The following is a 20,528-nucleotide window of genomic DNA, read 5'->3' as shown; positions in this document are numbered from 1 at the left end:
CACTGAGCTATACCCTCCCCCAAGATTTTTATTTTTTTTTAAATGGAGTATCTGATGAACTGCTTCATCAGAATAAAAGAAAACAATAGCCAAGAAAATACCCTCTTGGTTCTCCTCTCTTTAGAGGGAAAAAAAGCAGTTTGTCCAATAGGAAACACAGAGGTAGCCAAATATAACTACATGCACTCAACAATGTTTGGTTGGCTTTTCCCCCACTATTAGCTAAACACAGAATGTCTGTAAAGAATTTTATAAACTCCAAATGCTGTGTCCACATATTGTAGATACTCCTGGTCAGAGATAGCTAGAGGAGAAAAAGCAGCTCAGGTACACTTCAGAGATTAAGACAGAGTCTCTGAGACAACACTACTAGCCATTCTTTGCAGAGCTGGGCTGAAGCAGGCAGGGATAAGAAAGCAAAGTTTAAAAGGAGGCCATGCAATTAATTGGCTCATACAACAGCCTCACACTCTTTCCACCCAGTACACAGAGGGCTCTGGCAAACAGAAGAAACTTTCAAATCTACCTCAAACTCCTTGCTCTCCCCTTTCCTCATCTGAAAAGAGGCCAACTTTTGAAACAGCTTGGGGGACAAGAAGCAGCCTGGAAGAGGCACTGAACCCAAGTGATAAGTTTTCCTCAGTTAACCTCTTGCTTTGTTGGAAGAGGCCATGTGAAGACTTAGCTGCTCTGGGGTAGTGATAACATGGATATCCAAAACCACAAAAAGTTTCCCAAATCTCTTCCTGCTGAAGCCCTGAGTTCTTAACATCAAATCACTGCCAGCCTCACCTGCTAGTCTATCTCCAAGTTACTCACTGAAGGGGAGCTCAACAGATTACTGGGGAAAAGCTACTGAAAAAATATCCTGAGAAAGGAGGGGAAAAAAGTAGGAAAGAAAGAAGGGCCCAAGATAGAAAGAAGTAACACCCTCTTCCCCTGACATAGCTGCGGACGAACTGCCTCCTTCCTGTGTTCAGACAATGAAACCCCAAAGAGAAGCACAGGACAAAGGCTGCCTCACAAAGGCAGCGCAGCACTCTCACTTGCTCAGGGCCAGCTGAGCTCATGTGTTGGTGTGAAAAGAAACAAAGGGCTTTTCACAGACTTCTGATGCCCAAAATGGGGCAGCAATTCATCAATTCTGATTTAGGGGGTTAGGGAATTGTACACTCTCCATGCCTCTGGAGAAAGTCCCTTTTATAAATCAAGTGTGCCCCACCCCACTACCCTGATGATGCCCACTTCTATAGGCCCAAGTGAATTTCCCAGCCTCAAAGCTTCCTTCTAACAGTGTAAAGATACCACAAGATGTCCATCAAAATGTTCAAAGTAGTTATCCCTGGGTGGTTAAATTTGAGGAATTTTTACTTAATACTTTTGTGCACTCTTAAAAATTTGTACTATTAACATATCATTTCTGAGACATCCCGAAGTTGTCTTTCAGAGATATTATCATTCTCCATTCATTATGTGTACCTTTCAATGGTGCTTCACCCCTTGAGAAAGCCAGTCTTTTCTCACCAGCCTAAACTGTTTCATGGAGCAGACTACACAGACTCATATCCCAGAGGTTATCTGCTAAAAATCAAGGTAGAAAATATCCAGCTATGTAACTGTCCCCACAAATATGCGACTTACAAAGGGACAGACTGGATAAAGTGGGGCTCTGAAATCCTTTAACTGCTTATGAAGTACACAAAGGTATTCTACAATCCCACTGTCACCATTCCTTCTCAAGTAGACCACAAGGAAAGACAGTGTACAAAAGATGCAGCAGTAGTGGGGAATACTGCAAAAGCAGAGGCTCCAATACCCCAGAACAGAGTGAACTTTTGGGTTTCTCATCTTGTCCCATTAAGAAGACTGCTGGTCTCTCAGTTAAGACTCTTCACACACCCACATACAGGAAGCACACAAAGAATACTGCTGAGAGATCTTACAGGGAGCAGAACCTGCCCCAAGCATACAGCAAGCTGATGCCAAAGATAAAAATAAAACATAAATCTGGCTTCTTGCCTAGTGACCTATTTATCAGATTATGCATGCCTTTTTAGCCTTCTACCTTCAACCATTTTTATTACTCCTACCATGACTTTTACAAAATTATAATTAGGTTTACCAGGAAGAGGTGTCAATATTAAATATGCTCTGTTTAAAGCAAACAACAAAAAGCTCCCCACTCTCCAATCTTTGATATCTACTCTTTATACATATTTATCAGTAGACAAATACACATAAAAACCCAATGCCCCAGCTGGATGGTTTTCTCCATAACTGTGAAAGGAAAGTCAAAATGGAGTTAGTATTGCTAAGAGAGCATCTCTAAAATGGAACCAGGAGGCCATTAAGGAGTGTGATGTATGCACATTCAGCCCGGATGCGATCTGACCTTTTGACCTGACTGAAGTCATCCAGCACCTGCCAGAACTCGAGATACTTATCAGACCTTTATCCTAAAATAATTTGTGACAGTCTATATACTTATAGGACCCCTACCCTAAAATAACTTGTAATTCCTTAAGAACAAATATTTTGACTCATGTCAGTCAGTCACAAGTCTCACCAGGCAACTTTTAATGACTTTGTGACTTTTTGTCTTTATAAGACCCTGACTCTTTTTCTTCTTCAGAACACTCTTTCAGGGTTACCTGACTCTGTGTCTCCCCAAGTGCAATTCTTAAGTCCCCAAATAAACTCTTTTAGCAGCCTCCTGTATTTTCTTTTTTTGGTTGACATCATTTACATCTTTTCTTTCTTAATTAACCTTTTCCCACCCTAAAGGGCACAAAGTTCAATAGAATCAAAGGAGCAAAGGAGGTAGAAATGGAAGAAGCCACAAGGAAGATGTTCTGAAGCTAAAACCACAGGAGAGAGAAAAAGAGATGTATCTGGCTATAATTTAAGTATTACAGGTATGATCCAATGATCAGGCATGTTCATCAGGTGGCTGCCGAGACATGCCCAACAACATGAGTACTGCTCAGATCCAATTCCATGAGAACGGTCTCTTCTTTGGAGGTCCTCTTACTCATATTCCTCAGTTATACACAAAAATCCTCCCCACCAAAAAAATGTTGCTGGAGGGATAAGACAGAGTTATGTTGGTACTAGTGTATGCATAATCCAAAGTCTTCTTCCCAGGCCTTTCTATTGACTATGAAATTCAGAGCAGGAAAGCCCTTCCCCCAGCTAGTTTCATATCAGCCATAAAATGACCAAAAGAGGTAGACCAGTTCTACCGGACATTTTAGAAAAATAAGAAATAGAACAATCTTATTTCTAATGATGCTTTAAGGCTATTTTAGAATGAAGTAGGAAATAAATAAACATATAATTTTAATCAATTATTTTAGTATTTGAAACAATAGGGAAGAGGAGCAGGCCATCTCTCAGAGAAAGAGAGGAAACACATTCTCTCAGGGCCTTCCTTATCTTGAACAAGGAAAGTTTTCAAAGCTAGCTCAGTATCACAAGAATCGCTATAATCAGGTCAACTTTTACACAGCAACAGTGGCCTATAAAAGAAAACCACTGATTTATTAATACATGTCTGACTACTAAGGAAGTTATGAAATTATAGTATGTCGAATTTCCTTAAACAATGGGGTGAAAAGTATAGAAGTAAAATACAATTTAAATGTATGATAACTGTTGAAGCTAAGTACTGAAAACAGAGATTCATTATACTACTCTTCTGTGTAAGTTTAAAGTTTTACATAAAAAAAGATTTTTCTAATAAATGTCTTAAAAATATGTAAAATATGGTGTTTGAAAAAATGAGTATGAAAAAAGCAATTCACAATAGTATAAGCACAGAAATTACAATAAATGCATGTCAGATGATAAAGGAAGCAAGTGTTTCTAGAATGAGGGGCTCATCGCAAAGCCCTTCTCTCCCAAATCCTGTATCAGACCCAGAAGCACTAGCACCCAAGCTCTACATTTCTCTCACCTCTTGAGGCAGCTCCAGCTTTGACCGGTCATCCAGGCCATTGGAATGCAAGCCCATCAGGTACGGCACAGGAGCATCTAAGAAATGTAGGAGAGAAGCCGGGAGAATAGGAACATAGACATGCTGCCACTGGAAAGGAAACATGAGAGCTGTAATTGTCTCCGCCACAGTCATCAGTCTCTGGTAATCTAGGTCAAAAACAAAACAAAACACACATACAAACCAGTCAAAAACGAGGCACTTGCTTCCCAAATAGTAAGTTAAAACCTTCAATATAATTTCACATTTAGAAAGGATCAGGATAAACTTCAGTAAGGATATGCTCACAGTATGATTCCCTTGGGGGTATCAGAGAGAGAAACCAGAGACCTCAGTGGACCACAAGTTGAAATATACCCCCCAAACAGGTCCCTGCTAGTAATAAAATTTAATATGGAAGTATAATAGAAATCATTATATAACACTTTGCTCCAAATACTCAACCAGAATGTTAAGTAGATTCTCTTAAGTAGAAGGGGGGTGGGGCAGGGAACTGGAACAAAAAGAAAAGGAACAGTGGCCTGGGTCTCTGTTCAGCATGAATGCCAAAATACCTCATTTACCACACATACATCTATGTTCTATAAGGGGCTGATGTGAACTTTGCCTTTAAGATCAAGCCCAAAGAACCACTGAGCATGCAGAAGCTGGTTTTCCACACTAGCAAGTCTGCCCTCCACCTGGCAAACTTTCCTGAGTGGGAATAGCATGAAAGTGTCATTTTAACACTTTGACAAAAAGCTTCCCTAAATTTGACTCAGAAGATTGACTTTCGTTATTCAAAACTCTTATTCTAGGTCAGAGATTATAGCTTAGAAGGGAAGTCTCGTGCTCAAAGTTTGGCTTTTCTTCAGAATGCAATTTCTAGACATGTTTTATTTTTCAAGTGAATAAAAGAAAAACACTGGTAAAGCCAATAAAATGGACTGATTAAAACTGAAATTTTAAAAATTACTATTCACAAAAGGTATGATGGTTTCAGGCACTTAAGGACAGAACAGGAACATAAATTTTAAAATCATATGAGCAATATCTTCCTAGAATGGCTGGTTTTCAAATGAGTTTTCATAGGGTTTAAATGGTTTTATGTACTAAAAACCCAGGCCACCATTTACAAATCACAGCTTGGTTCATAAAGGAGTTAAAAGTAACAAAAAGCTTTCCAGAAAATGAAGAATGAGTAGAAAGTGAGCAGAAGCTGATTATGTATCAACTTGGTAGAGGTTTTAGCAAAGCATCCTACATTTGCTCACCAATAAAACTTTGGAGCCACTTACCACCTTGCTCCTGGCTAAGCATGACCTGGAAATAGTTCTGCTTTTTTTAAACTAATAATGCAAATAAATAAAAATTAATGACTAAAACTTCATCATCTCAAACACTGAGTACACTAGAGGACAGTGCCTCATGCTTCTTTGGGGAAAACTAAGTCATTTGATAGATAAGTGATGTAAACAGTAGATAAAACTGATCACCAATAATAATTTTTTAAAAAATACAACTGATTAGCAGAAGGACAAAAGAGTACAGGCTTTTCATATTCACTAAAGATAAGGGACAGACTGATAAGAGTTCAAGGAGAGAGTCGATCTCATTTTTCATTGTGCCCACACAAAGCACTGTCATTCCCATGCTAAAAACTATTTGGTGAGGATCCTCTCCTCAGTGAAGCGACAAGAATATTTCCCAAATTACAAAAAACAAAAAAACACTCTTTCAAGGATTAAGTTAGATAATCTATATATCCTTCCAGGGAAAGTATTTAGTCCAACATAAAAGTAAGCAGCAACTAATTAACAAATTAAGACTACTGCAAATTCTATTTTCAGCTTTTTCTAAGGTATCTCATTCCCACGGGGCACCTGTACAACTGTTTGTTTACCTGCTCTCTGTTAAAATCTTCTTGCTCTATAATTGCTCTAACAATTATTATTAAAAATTCTAATGGTTCTCCAGATGAGATCTCAATTTTTTAATTTTTTCATCTTTTTTCTAGATATGAATGTCTCTAAATAATCTACTAAGACCAATAATCTCAAACATCATAAGAATTTGCTTTAAAATTCAAAATTAAGATGAATCAAAAGAAAGTACAGGCATGGGAAAAAACTTTCAAGTGACATTTAAAGCTGATGGTCCAGTCTTAACTCTGTCCCAACACTGGCCCTTAAACACATATTCTGAATAAATATTACACTAAATAAATTCCTCCTTCCCTTTTGGTGTACGCACACGTATAGACACACACCATTTCTGGATTTGTTTTAAAAGGCAGGAAGCAGCAAGCACTTTTCAACCATGTGAAAACCAAAAAACCTCTTCTTCCTTTACCTGAAGTCAGTAAAGCAGGGACTACTCCTTTATGTGGCTGGGATTCCTGACAGGTCTGCTCAGAGACAAGAATGTCTCATAGTGGGCAAACAGACACTCTGAGTAAAGGAGTCCCTGAAATGCCTTTGTCATGAGGTTTCCTGGGCACTGAACTACTTCTTGTAGTGAAAAGGAGTATCTATTCTCTAACCGTAAAGTAGGGTGTGCTGGAGTATAAAGGATGGGGCTTCCTCTGCTCCATAAAAGCAGCTTTTTCAATGGCACAGACATCTAGTTCTGGTTTTTCCCTAATCTTCAGGATGTACCTAATCTAGTATCTGCAACTCAGCCCACTTATTTCTGCTAGAGTGGGTAACTTTATTTGCCTCAGACTGAAATCCCTGAAGAATTCCCCATGATGGGCTTGAAACCATGAGATTCTTAGAAACAAAACATTTTGAGGGATGAGTAATAATCTACTCTTTCAAGGCTAAACAGCTTTCCATTTATGTAGTTTGCTTTTACAGATACTGGAAATTAGGAATTTTATGACCTTTCTGAGCTGAGCTGTAGATTTCTTTCCCCCTACATTTTTCTATTTTAAGAAAGCAACCACCCACCTTGAAGGATGGCCTAATAAACAATGCCTCAGGGATCTGTGGTACCTACTGTAGGATGCTGACCTCCAAGAGCTGTAAGCAACAGCACAAAACCCACTTCTATACACCAGTACAAATGATATAATCAGTACCTCCTCTGCCATTGCCTGTCTCTGTGCTCATCATTCCAAGAGGATGAAACCAATAAACAGGAAGTAGCTGAAGGTCATCGGCATCCAAAAAATTTCATCCAATTGAAACCAACTAGAAACACTTCAGCTCCAGGCAACTGTCTTGGTTTTCTCACAGCTCCCGTAATGTTGTAATGAGCAATTACTTTTAACAAAAGATGATAATGCAAAGCACATCAGGATTATAAATACCTCTGAGTGGTGAAGAGAGAGGAATCAGCACACTCTTATGATTTGTCCCTGTGCAGAGAAGACATTAGACTTGGGATCACTTCACAGATAAGTCCACTCCTAAAACAAACTACAGGGTAGTTCCTGCACATTAGGAACTGAATCACAAACTGTCCTTACATACTCGCACTTCTGTGAAACCTGTATGAACAAGGATGTTTCTCATGCAGTCTTTGTTCTTAGGAAACAGCCTAATCTATATATCCTGGTCTCCAAGGTGCACTATAAATGAAAGAAGGTATAAAACAATGATTAGTATGCTCCCATTTGTGTTGTTTTTAGAAAGTATATATGCTGTATATGCATGTCTATGTCTGGAAGGACATAGGAAACAGTGGTAAGTCTTACACTTCACTATACCCTCTTTTGTAATATTTTAAATTTCTACCATATGACTAAAATGCTTTTTTCCAAGTCTTACTTTAATATACCATACATATATAGAAATGTATATAATTTAAAGAATATTATAATTGTGAAACACAACATAAAAAATAGTGCATTGTATAAAAAATATTTGGGAGGAGGGCATGAAAAAAATCAAGAGATTATTCACAGGGGTAGGATTCTAAGTCACGAAGAAAAAACATTCAACTCTCTCTGCATTGTTTGTCCACATGTTATTTGTTTTAAAAAACTATTAGTTTCATTAGGGATATACAAGAAACTTGTTCTCTGGCTACTACAGGAAGGAGAGAGGGAAGGAGATTTCATTTTATTCCCTTTGGAATTGTTTTGATTGCGTGCCTTGAGCTTGCTTTAAGTTTGCCATAAAAAACTAATGTACGCTTAACAAGAGTCAGTTGTACTTGTTTCTAAACCTGTCTGCACTAGTTGGACATATTATTGGATGATATAACTTAACTAAATACTATGTAAATAAATGGTAAGCCATGAGGGCAAAAGAAAGAATTATTTATCTGAAAACAAAATTAAATGCTTTCAAAAGACTCACTAATACAAAGTCATTAAAAAAATAATGTAATTCAATTAGGCATATCAATTAAGTACAAAAAACTAAGGAAAACTGCAAAAAATCTACAGGTAATCTCTACTATGGTTCTTATGCAAGAACCTTTAAAAGTTCTTGCTCTACTTGAAAAAGTATCTGGAAACCTTAGTGAATGAATTATAGGTGTGATTTATGGAAGAAAAACAATACAGACACCTGATTAGTGAAGCCATAATCAAAGGACATGCCTAGACCCTTCAACAAAAGATTGATGATTATACAGGCATATGGGGGGTTTTTTTCCCTTTAAATGTAGGTACAGGGGATTGAACCCAGGACCCCATGCATGCTAAGCCCGCACTCTACCACTGAGCTATACCCTCCTCCCCCCATACAGTCATATGTTTTAAGTTAAAATGTCTAATGGATATATGTATCATGTTTAGGATTCCCAGACTTAAATGACTTTTTCAATTATCCAGTCCACTACCTTACTAAATCACATCAGATAAAGAACTTTTGCTCTCTATATAATTTTAAAACAACTAAAAAATATGCTATTAAAAAATACTGTCTCTATATGAACCAAAGAACAAATATTATCCAGTAGTAAATAAAATGACCTACACAAATCTTTAAAAAAACACTGCTTAAAACTGCCAGTTCAGTCATCCAAAGGGTTATACTTTGAGAGTCCTACAATTTGGCCTGCATTCCTTTTCCCTAAATAAGACCTCTTCTGTTCAGAAGGCAGGACATGCAGTGAGCTACACCAACTCTGAGTACTGATGGCCAGGGAGATTTTCATCCACTTAAGTCCTTTGAATCATAAATAATAACTACTTCAAAAAAAACCAAACTGAATTGTCTACAGTATTCTATAATGACAGACAGCATAACCTACATCCAACAAAAGAAAATCCACTCCATCTTGGCTTTTCAGCCATGCTCAGCAATGCCCAGGAAATTTTCGGAAAAAGCTTTTTCTTAATCTTGCTAACCACGACTGTAGGTCCTGAGTTCAATTTGATTCTGTACACAAATCTTCTCAATTGCCTTCAACCCTCTTAAAAAATTCATATTATGAATACAATAACCTGTATTCCAGGAAATATAAGGAGAGCTGATGGAAAAACATTACCTATCATATTTCTGGTTTTAATCCACCTTTTCTCACTGCTAAACATCCCCACTACATCACAGGTACCTAAATGTCACTGCACCTTCTAATACTCTATCTGGTTTGGTCTCCTCCTCTGTTCTGGTCTAAACCAGAGAGTCTTCACTATTCATCTAAGTCTCTGGTTCAAAGTACAGTTGAACAATGGGGGGTTAGGATCACAGACCACTCACGCAGTTGAAAATGAGCGTATTACTTTACAGGCGGCCCTCTGTATCCATGGTTCCACATTCATGGTTTCCACTAACTATCCAACTATGGATTGTTTACTCCTGTAGTACATATTTATTGAAAAAAAAAAAAAACAAATAAGTGGACCTATGCAGTTCAAACCCTTGTTGTTCAAGGGTCAACTGCACTTTTGCCCACTTCCAGTCAAGTAACAGTAACTAAAAAAGCAACACAACTTGGACAAGTCTATATTTCACCCAGAGACAGGAGTCTGAAACGCCATTATTTTAAACAAGTTGCAAAGTAAAGCCTCAGGAACCACATTCTAGACAATAGATGCATTTTGTTTGGCCTGCAGTATTTAATAAGAACGTTGTTACCAACGTTTAAAAATAAGAATTTTGACATAAAAAATCTGAGTCCTCATGAAAAATTGGAAGATCTACTAACATTAGGCCAGCATTTCACAAGGAATTAATTAGAGCTAATCAGCAGCTGTCTACCTTAGATGGGATATATGCTCTTCATTTCAACACAGTCTCCATTACTTCACCTTCAAACCAAATCCAGAATCTAACTATTTCATACCACTTTGCTGTTACCTCCTTAGTCAGAGACAACATAATCTCTCACTTAGATCATTACAATGGCCTCCCAACTGGATTCTGCTTTTCTCCATTCCCCACTTGGGAATAACTTCTTAATACAGCAGCTTCTGTTCTTGTTATAGGCATATGTAATTCATTCATTCAACAGATGTTTATTCAGACTTTGTTGTTATTCAGACTTTGCCCATGGACCAAATGTGGGACAATTTGAGCATTAAAATAATTAATTACAGTAATGTACTATATAACCTACTGAATGAAATAAAAATCTACAAGTCCATACAATAACAAACAACGTGGGAGAATGAAATGTTCTTCCTCATAGTAGAATGCCAATTAATAAATATAGATGGAGTTACAAAATCAGCATTTTGCAATCATGATACTAACTGATTCAGACTAGAATCATCAATGGATGTTAAAGCTATTAGGCAAAACTTAGAAGAGGAACAGTGTATTTACAGAGTTTCAAAGTATTCCCCCACAAATTATTAATTGCAAAGGGAAAAATGGTAACTTTCCAGTTAAGAAATTCAGCAGACATCAACTTACCCAAGTGATCAATTAACATTACTAAAAATGGGGCAACTGAACATCATGTGCCTCCTATGATGATAAAAATAGACATTATGTGCCTCTTGATACAATGCACTAAGAGAACAACATCACTTGTGTGATATTACAGTCAAAAATTTATAACCTGAATCTATCCATGAGAAAACATCAGACAAACCGAAATTGAGAAACATTTTACAAAGTATCTTGCCAGTAGTCTTCAGAAGTGTCATTCATGAAAGACATGAGGAACTGACAACTAAAAGCAATGTATGTTACTGGACTAGATCCTGGACCAGGAATTTAAAAAAAAAATTATTATTCACTTATGTGTGGAATCTAAAAAATTAAACAAACTAGTGATTATAACAAAAAAGAAACAGACTCACAGATATACAGTACAAACGTGGGGAGGGGCAAAATTGGGGTAGTGGTTTAAGAGGTAAAAACTACTATGTGTAAGATAAATGAGCTACAAGAATATATTATACAACATGGGGAATATAGACAATATTTTATAATAACTATATATGGAATATAACCTTTAAAAATTGTTAATCACTTGGGGGGAGGGTATAGCTTAGTGGTAAAGTGCATGCCTAGCATGCACAAGGTCCTGGGCTCAATTCATAGTACCTCTGTTTAAAAAAATAAACAAATATACCTAAAATTGCCTCTCCCATTAAAAAAAAATTTTTTTAAAGAAAAACAAAACAAAACAAACTGTGAATCACTATGTTCTACACCTGAAACTTAATATAATATCGTGTATCAACTATACTTCAATTTTTAAAAATTATAATAGACATTATTGGACAATAGTGAAACCTGAATACAGTATTGTTATTTTATCCATATTAAATTTCCTAAATTTATTAATCATACTATGGTTATATAAGAAAATGTCTTTGTTCTAATGAAATAAAAGCTGAAGCATTTAGGAGTCAAGGAACATGGAGTGGTGATGACTCTCAATTGTTCGGTTACGTTCACACACATTCAGAGATAGAGAGAGAATGACAAAACAAATGAGGCCAAATGTTAACAATTGGTGAACTGTGGGAGTGTACAAGAGTTCTCTGAACACTTCTTGCAACTCTTTCATAAGCTGGGAATTATTTCAAAACAAAAAGTTAAAAATCTTAAAACCTCCAACAACTAAGCATCTTGAAGTAACAAAGTCTTTACAATGGCCTACAGGACTCTGTACAATTTGGCCTCCGTTAAGTCTCTCACACCAACTGCTACTATATTCCTGCTCTCTCACTCCATTACATCCACCCAGCTTCCTCACTGTTCTTGAACATACCAAGTACATTCTTGTCTCAGAACATTTCTACTTCCTGCGCCTCTGCCTGGAATACTTTTCCTACAGACATGAACATGGGTCACTCAGAGAGACCCAAACTAATCACTCGTATAAAATTGGAACTTCCCTTCCCCAACACTATCCTCTTCCCTGTCTTACTTTTCTTCACAGACCTTATTACCACCTTACATAGTATATATTTTATTTATTTATTTAATCACCTGTCTTTTCCCACGAAAATGTAAGTTCTATTACAGTACGGATTTTCATCTCTTTTGTCCATCACCGAATCCCTAGCCCCTGGAATAATGTTATTTAGCACACAGCAGGCTCTTAATAAATATGTACTGAATGAATGAATTTTATGTTACTTATCTGACTCATTTAACAAACATTTGTTTCCCTCTGCTCTAATTTAATCTGTCCAAATCCACTGCTCACATTCACTTAACCTCTCATTTATAAAAACAATTCAATTACAACAAACAAACAACAGAAAAAGCAACACATCCTCATTTTCTCAAACTTTTTTTTTCCCAAATATATGAAGGATCATCATTATTGTCAGGCTGAGGAAGGGGCAGAAGTCACTCTGCAGAATGACAGAACAGAACTTACAATAAGTCAGTTTCCCAAGATCATCAACTCTTGCCTCTTCGCTTCAGCATCAATCAGAAGAGACATCAGGTGGCAGAGTTCCCCTCCCAGACTGAAGGGTCCAGGAAAAGGCCGTGATGATGGCCAATTAGAAACAATAGATCTCTCATGTTCCATCAGTTTGCCATCAAGCACTTACCTGCAAAAGATCTGGGTTTTGCTCAAACTATAACAGCCCTTGGCCTTTACAGTCAGCCCCACTGTATCTGATATGGAAAGAAGAGCGGCCCTATATAGGGAGAAAGCTCTAGTAAGCACTGACTTACACTGTGAGTAGAGCAGGATTTGAAACTCCAGAAGGGCACAAGTAAAAAGTTGAAACACATTCTCCACCCCAAGCAGTTCAAAGACCTCTTTGACAGGAAAGTCGAATAGGGGAAGCTCATTGGTGCTTGGTCTCTGGCAGATTATTGGCCCATAGACCCCAGAAAATTTCAAGGACCGGCCGGGAGGTGGGAGTGGCACCTCATACAGTACGTTGTATATGTAGCTCTCAAGGGGCAGTGGAGGAGGCTGAGGTGAAGTGACTGCCTGGTGAAGTTGTTCCAGCACACTCCGACATGCTTTCATGAAGGACATGGGTGTGATGAGGCAGATGCACTTAGAGACATAGAGTGTATCCCGGCTAATGTCATAGGAGTTGAAGCGTTGCAGCTTGGTCCCAGGAGTGCCTTCACCAACCTCCATGCCACTGTGGTCTCGGCCATCAGCAGGGGGAGCATGGAGGACATCATACTCAGCATTATGCATGTGATAGAGGGTCTGCATTGCACTGCAGATCTGCTTGCTAGTCACCTCCTCATAAAATGTGAGGGCAAACCCAAATGTCCGAGAGCCATCCTCCCTTGTGATAATAAAGGCATGGAACTGAGGCTCCCTGGGATCAGCCTGGGTCTTGAATGCCAGCCCCTTGGGCATGCACAGCTGCAAAAGACAACAAGGAAACAACTGATGAGAACACTCACTGCTGATCCTCTTTTCAGAACACCAACACTATTTGTTTAATTACAGAGCACCTCCTGTGCTGGGTGTTTGGGATACCAAGACCAACACAGCAAAATATCTGCCCTAAAGATCTCCCATTCTAAGACAAACAAGTAACTAAAATTATAATGCAGTTATCAAGGCTATACAGAGGTACATAAAATGTGCTAGATGAACAAAGAACAAACAATCCAACCCGGGAACATCAGAAAAGGCTTCATAGATGAGCTTATGCTAGAATTCATCAGGTAGACAGGAGAAAGAAGGGTATATCAGGGGCACAAAGACAATGCACAAAGATAAAGAGGTAAAAGAAAGCTTGTAGAATTTAGGTAGGTGGTTAAGCATGACAGCATGTATTAAGACATGATGCTAGAAATACATATAAATCCAGATAGATGCAACTTCGTGCCTAAAAATAAACAGTTTTAGACTCTTATCAGCTCACATGATTCTGTCATCAATAAAACCTCTTTTCATAGGAAAAAAAAGGTGCTCATTTCATATAAAGCAAGGAGATGACATAATCGGGATAAAGATGAACTTTTTCACTTTAACTCAGATGGGTTATATAAAGAAACTTGGATAGCTAATCAAACTGACCTGAATCAATCAGTCCCATTTTCCACTTTTATACAAACCTGGCTATACAAATGAACTACCAGGAGTGTGGGTTAACAAATACAAGGAGCTACATTATGGCACATTCATTAGCCTTGAACTTGATTTCTCAAAGCCTAGGTGCTTCTAGAATGCAGCATGTTAAAAGGAAATAAGAACTGGACTAGGAGTCAAAAAACTTCACATTCCCTAAGACTCAGTTTCCTCTCCTGTGAAATGACAATGATACAGTTTACTCTGCCTGCTTCACAGGGTTATTGCATGCATCAAACAAGATCATCCTCAAAAAGCTATTAAAAAGTAACAGAGGCAATACAAAGACGTAGTTAAGAGCAGAGTTCTGGAACCAGACTATGGTGTTTAAACTCATTCAGTTGCTCCTTAGCCATATGACCTTGAACACATGACTTAATCTCTTTGGAACTTAGTTTCCTCATCTGTAAAATATGTGTCTGGGTCTGTGTGTGTTTATTTAATATTATCGACATAATGGGTATTGTGAGAATTAAATGAATTAGTTCAGTAAAATACGTACCACAGTGCCTAGCACAAGATGAATACTCAATAAAAGTTAGCTAATTCAAAGAAGCATTCTACATGAGATTTAAAATGCTGTCCTAACTAAAATTATAACGAAACAAAATACCCATTTCTGCCATATTACTCATACATACACAATTCGGATTAAGAGAAAAACTGCTTTAAACTTTACACATCATGCAATACCAATGCTATAAGCAACCAATATCCCAGTTTCACACAAAAAAGTGCACTAACTCAATATTATGTATTTGCCTGATACAGCAGAAACACATTGTGACTTTTGGTATATCTGATATATTCTGAATATCTAATATATTGATCAAAATGCAGAATCATGAACAATATGCATACAATCCCATCTTCAAAAGTTACTGATACTTGATGGAACCACTGCTACATAATCTAAATTCATGATCCTACTATAAATTACTCTGTAAATTCTTTTACACTTGTAGCTAACAAATACTAACCATTCCCACTGCATCTTGGTCAAAGGGATTCCAGTCTACATTCTCAGGATATCGTGCAAGGACCTTAGACTTGAATGTTCGTCTCAGTGGTGTCTGCTCAAAATTTTCTCCTGCAAGAAGAAGAATGAAGCAAATCATCTCCACAGAGTCCCTTGAAAACCAGGGTTATGAATGTCTGAGCTTGGTAGTCCAGCAAGGTACAGAAATGAAGGCAAAAGAGTTAGTACGCCAAGCATCTAAGAACAGGAAAGGTATTATGGTTATTAGATCCATAAAGAAGCTGGAAAAGTTTAGCATGGTTAATATTGGACACCACTAGCTATCTTTGCTTTCCTTTAATATTATTACTATAAACCCAATGGTTAATCTTCCTGGGAGAAGAGGGGAGAAAGCATAAGAAAGGATAAAGAATTATATCCATCTTTTTTTCCTAAAAACCACATTTAGGTTGCCTAAGTCAACTGATAACATCATAGAAGTATAAATTATTTTGAATTCAGAATAAAGTATGCATTTCTAAACTTTCTGAAAAAAATATAAAGGGACTTAAAAATTCAAGAACATTAAGTAAGCAGATTTCAGAGTAAATCTAATGAGCTGTTTTGTCAATTCAGAATAACTTGAAATTTCTGAAATTCTCCTTTGACTCCCCCTTCCCACTCCTAAAAACATTAGAGTATACTGAAATAAGAACACTGAAGTGAAAAGAGGATAAACCAAAGAACCCACCACCTAGAAGGATACAAATGTGAAAAATCTACTGGTCAAAAAAGGCATATAAGAAAGTTAGAAAGTCAAAGGGTACAAAATGCCACTAGAGAAGACTTATGTAAGAGCCACAAGAAAGCTTTGGATGTTTTCTCAACTTTGTTTTGTTTTTACCTTCAGTCGTACTTGAAATGAAAGGGCTGGCACCATCCCTGGCTTTAGAAGCCTGTATGTACTGGCATAATGCTATATGATAAATGAAATAACATAGTATTACAATAAAGCAGTGTTATTCAAACTTTTTTGACCATGACTCCAGTATGAAATAAATTTTACATCATGAAGCAACAAACACACACGTGATACAGTATATACAAATTTACCTGGGGGAAGGTTATAGCTCAGTGGTAGAGTGCATGCTTAGCATGCATGAGGTCCTGGGTTCACTCCCCAGTACCTCTATCAAACAAACAAACAAATCTAATTACCCACCCCAAATCAAACAATAAATAAATAAATAAATTTACCTAAGACAAAAACTTCACAAAACAATACTTACCTTTACTATATGTGATGTCTTCTCATGGTATTTACTCTATATTACCAAAACCAAAAATGCTAATTGCAGACCTACTAAAGGTCACAATTTACAGTGTGAGAAACATTACAATACAGTATAATGGGATGAAGAGTTCAACAAATATTAAATTACTATAAAGCTTTATCTAAAAGTATACTGCCCCAAATATTGCTTTTCCAAAGGGGATAGGGAGATAGGGACAAATTAAATGCACCTAAATAGTTCAAACAAATAGATTTAGTAGGAGTCATGGAAAAGTAGATGGGAAACATGATCAAGGCCAATTCAATTGAATTCTATACCTATTTACTGAATAATCATGTTATACAAGGGCCTTAGGTACCGTAGGGGATAGAGGTGAACCAGATGAAGCACTTACCCTCAAGGACCTTACTGTCAAATGTACAGGAAAACTGACCACACACAAATAACCACTTTGCAGGGAGGTTACTATCTGGAACACTCCAGATCTTCAGCTTATGTGGTCTAACCACTCAGAGCACCCTTGCACAGGATCCTATTCACATGCTTTAGCTCTTAGAATAAATTCTGCTCCAACTAAAGCTTCTCTAAGTTGGCTGGTGATTATTAAGGACGAGGTACTCCTCACCAACACAGCACTGGGATGAACCTAAAGTCAGGTAGTCCTTCACTCAAAATCATCCCAGAGACATCTCCAAGGTTTCTAAAAAAGTTTATATTAATTCTAAGGCAACTGTTGCAGAAACTAATAATGATTCCAGTCACAAAGTTACTGCTTTTCTTCTGGCAAAATATTAAATGATTATAAATATTTTAGGCACACTAAAAAAGAAGGTATATTGTTTTGGAGCATACATAATTTTCTAAATATTGATTAAATCAAGATGTTGATTATTTTAGAAAGAAAGTTATCACTTTTATAATTAAAACCTTTGTTCACATTTTCACTCAGGTTTCGCTCATCATCATCATCAAAGGCCTACTTATTCGTCATTTTCAACTTCTGTCAAGACCCAACCTTCTTTCTGTTAGTAAAGCAAGTTCCATAATTTCAATTTCTCTCATTTCTGATCCCTTCTTCCAAACTGATTTTTCTGAATTTTTTTTCCAGCAAATTTCATCTCTCAAAATACATTTGGTAATCTTCACTAAAGAAGACTGGCAAAATCAGCAGGCAGCTGGTAATAGCAGCAGCTACAAAGCCCTACCGCTATGTAGAGCTAGTCTCAGAGCTTTCACTAACACCTGCAAAGAGCCCAGCCGTGGCAAGCCTGCACTTACTGTACAAAGCAATTAAACAGCAAGCAGCTGACGTAAGATCTTGTCTACAGTCTGACATTCTCAGAATGTATTTTTAAACTGAATTCAGTTCTGAGAGAAGATAACTATTTCTTCCTCCTAAGCTTCTTCACTTTTAGTTGTCAGTTTGCTCATTTCTTCCTTACTAGGCTAGAAAATCCCCTCAGTAAAAAAAAAAAAAAAAAAAAACCAACCACAAAATATCTGAACATATACAGGAATCAGAGCAGTTACCAATGTCCTATATGAAAGCCTTTAGAGAAAGATGTTTTCCTAAGATGGCTATGAGGTGCCCCTTAAGACATCATGAGCATTCAAAAGATGGGACAGGGGACTATTTAAAAGGAGAATTTTAAACAACCAGTGGGATGAAGAATGGAGACAGAGATGAATATGCTGAGCTGACCTGCAGTGTAGACAAAGAGGAGGGAGAAGCTATGAATCACAGGGAGAAGTGATCTTCAGATTCTCTCCACCCTCCTGCTCCTTCTTTAAACTGAGTAAAGAAGTCTTGTTAAAGAGTCAGGTTCTGAGTAAAGGCAACACAGAGAGTGCCAATCTTAGACAAAACTCCTGTGTATTGAAACAGACCAGCAGCAGGAGCAAAATTATTTTCATTGCAAGGGGAAAGTAGGCGTAAAAGAACAACTATGAGGGCCCTAAGAACAAATCATGTTCGTTATAGCCACCCTATGAAGAGTGTCAGAAAAGTAACAGAGGAAGGGGATCACAAACCTAAGACCTTTTTATTAAAACAATTCAATCTCTCATCATTTACTAACGTCTGAGTTTTTTGAGGATAAGCAACAGAGACTTAATGCCTGAGAACATCTACACAGCCCCACCTCCTGAAACCTACATATATGTCACAGGTCCCTTAAACCCGCAATTATTCAGACCTTCAGAAATTCAAACAATATCAGGAATATGACATCACAACCACAACTGTCCTACTGTCCTAGAAACAACAACTAATTATTTGCCTAACATATAACAGAGTACACAAATGTCAGCAGGTATGGATATCAGAACTAAGGCCCATTTCTAACAGCAACTTAAAAATTAGTCAACTAGGTATCAGCCTATCTTTGTGAATCTGCCCTGGAAAGTACAGTTCAGATACAATCATAACGGATTTTTTTTTTTTAAGCATGCATGCCTTACAAGGACATTTAATAGGTTCTTTGTTTATTTGTTCTGCTTTGACCCAGCCAGAAACAAACTGACAATTGTATTGCTATTAGCCTGCTGGTACTAGCTTGATTTGAATAACCGTAAATGAGGGATGCTTATGCTGAGAAGCTTCAAACCCCTAAACTCTCTAAAATGACTTATGAAATTTTGTCTGAAAATATTTGCATCTTTCTGGGGAGAGAACACAATATCCATTAGATTCTCAAAGGATCTCATGACCCAAAAAAGTTAGAAACCACAACTCCAAATGTTTCTCCTAATTTGGGCAAGAAGTATTTTCATCATTTAAAGGTTAATCTAAACATGCAGTTTTTCATACAGTCTGAAATAAAATACTTTATTTTACTCAAGGGGAGGGTACAGCTCAGTGGTAGAGTGCATGCTCAATATGCAAGAGGTCCTTGGTCAATCCCTAGTACATCCATTAAAAAAAAAGGAATATTTGAAGAAATAATAATCAAAAACTTCCCAAGTTTGGTAAAAGATATAAACTTATAGAGTGAAGAAGCTCTGTGGATCCCAAACAGGATAAATACTAAGTAAATCACACACAGTCAAAATTCCGGAGGAAAGAAAAAGAGAGAGAGAGAAAGAGAAAAAATTTAAAGAGAAAATCTTGTACAGAACCAGAGAAAAAGAATACATTAAGGAGAAAATAATTATTGAAATTACCATTGCCTCTTTATCAGAAACAACGGCGATTAGAAGACCTTTCAAGTACTAAGAAAAAAAAAAAAAAAGCCTTGTCAACCCAGAATTTTATGAACAGAAAAAATCCTTCAAAAATAAAGGCAAAGTAAAACATTTTCAAGTAAAACAAAACTAAGATATTTCACTGCTGCAGACCTGCACTACAAGAGTGAGAAAAGCCCATCCCAAAAGGTTGCACACTGTATGATTCCAGGTGTATAACATTCTTGAAATGGCAAAATTATAGAAATTAAACAGATTAGTGGTTCCTAGAGGTCAGGGATGGGGAGAGGGTGGCTATAAAAGGCCAATCCCAAGAATTCTTGTGGTGATGGAACTATTCGGTATCTTGATTGTATCAATGACAACATTCTGGTTGTGACAGTATACTATAGTTTTGCAAGATGTTACCTTTGGGTAAAGGGTACAAGGTAATTTCTCTGTATTATTTCTTCCAACAGCATATGAATCTACAATTATCTCAAATAAAAAGTTCAATGTTTAAAAAAGTAGAGTTTTTAAGTTAAAAAAATTATGTTTTTTTAACAACCTGTCAAGGTTTTAAAGCAGAGGCTGCAGGCAACACAATTCAAGCATTTAAAGCTACACCTGGGACAGAACTCTCTGAAGGCAGCTGAGCTATTCCCCTCTCTAGGCCCAAAACAAAACGTCATATGGATTGCCTCACCTCACCACATCA

The 20,528-nt window shown here is 37.2% G+C and overlaps 1 protein-coding gene across 4 annotated transcripts in view; it reads right to left on the bottom strand.

Annotated features, from left to right (window-relative positions):
- The window catches only part of DENND5A (DENN domain containing 5A), a 76,560-nt gene that overhangs the window by 35,222 nt on the left and 20,810 nt on the right, over positions 1 to 20,528 (bottom strand). For 2 of the 4 annotated variants that reach the window (XM_032489049.1, XM_032489047.1), the window contains exons 2-6: positions 16,258 to 16,329; positions 15,376 to 15,485; positions 13,024 to 13,681; positions 7,287 to 7,334; positions 3,956 to 4,143 (exon numbers count right to left, since the gene is read on the bottom strand). In XM_032489049.1, the coding sequence (XP_032344940.1) occupies positions 3,956 to 4,143; positions 7,287 to 7,334; positions 13,024 to 13,681; positions 15,376 to 15,485; positions 16,258 to 16,329 (1,076 nt within the window). The remainder of the gene's footprint in view (positions 1 to 3,955; positions 4,144 to 7,286; positions 7,335 to 13,023; positions 13,682 to 15,375; positions 15,486 to 16,257; positions 16,330 to 20,528) is intronic. The other 2 variants (XM_032489050.1, XM_032489048.1) reach the window with 1 other exon arrangement.

This window comes from Camelus ferus, chromosome 10 (assembly GCF_009834535.1).
Source record: "Camelus ferus isolate YT-003-E chromosome 10, BCGSAC_Cfer_1.0, whole genome shotgun sequence".
Lineage (NCBI taxonomy): Eukaryota > Metazoa > Chordata > Mammalia > Artiodactyla > Camelidae > Camelus > Camelus ferus.
The sequence above is the reverse complement of the archived record's forward strand: the minus strand, read 5'-3'. Positions and strand labels throughout refer to the sequence as shown.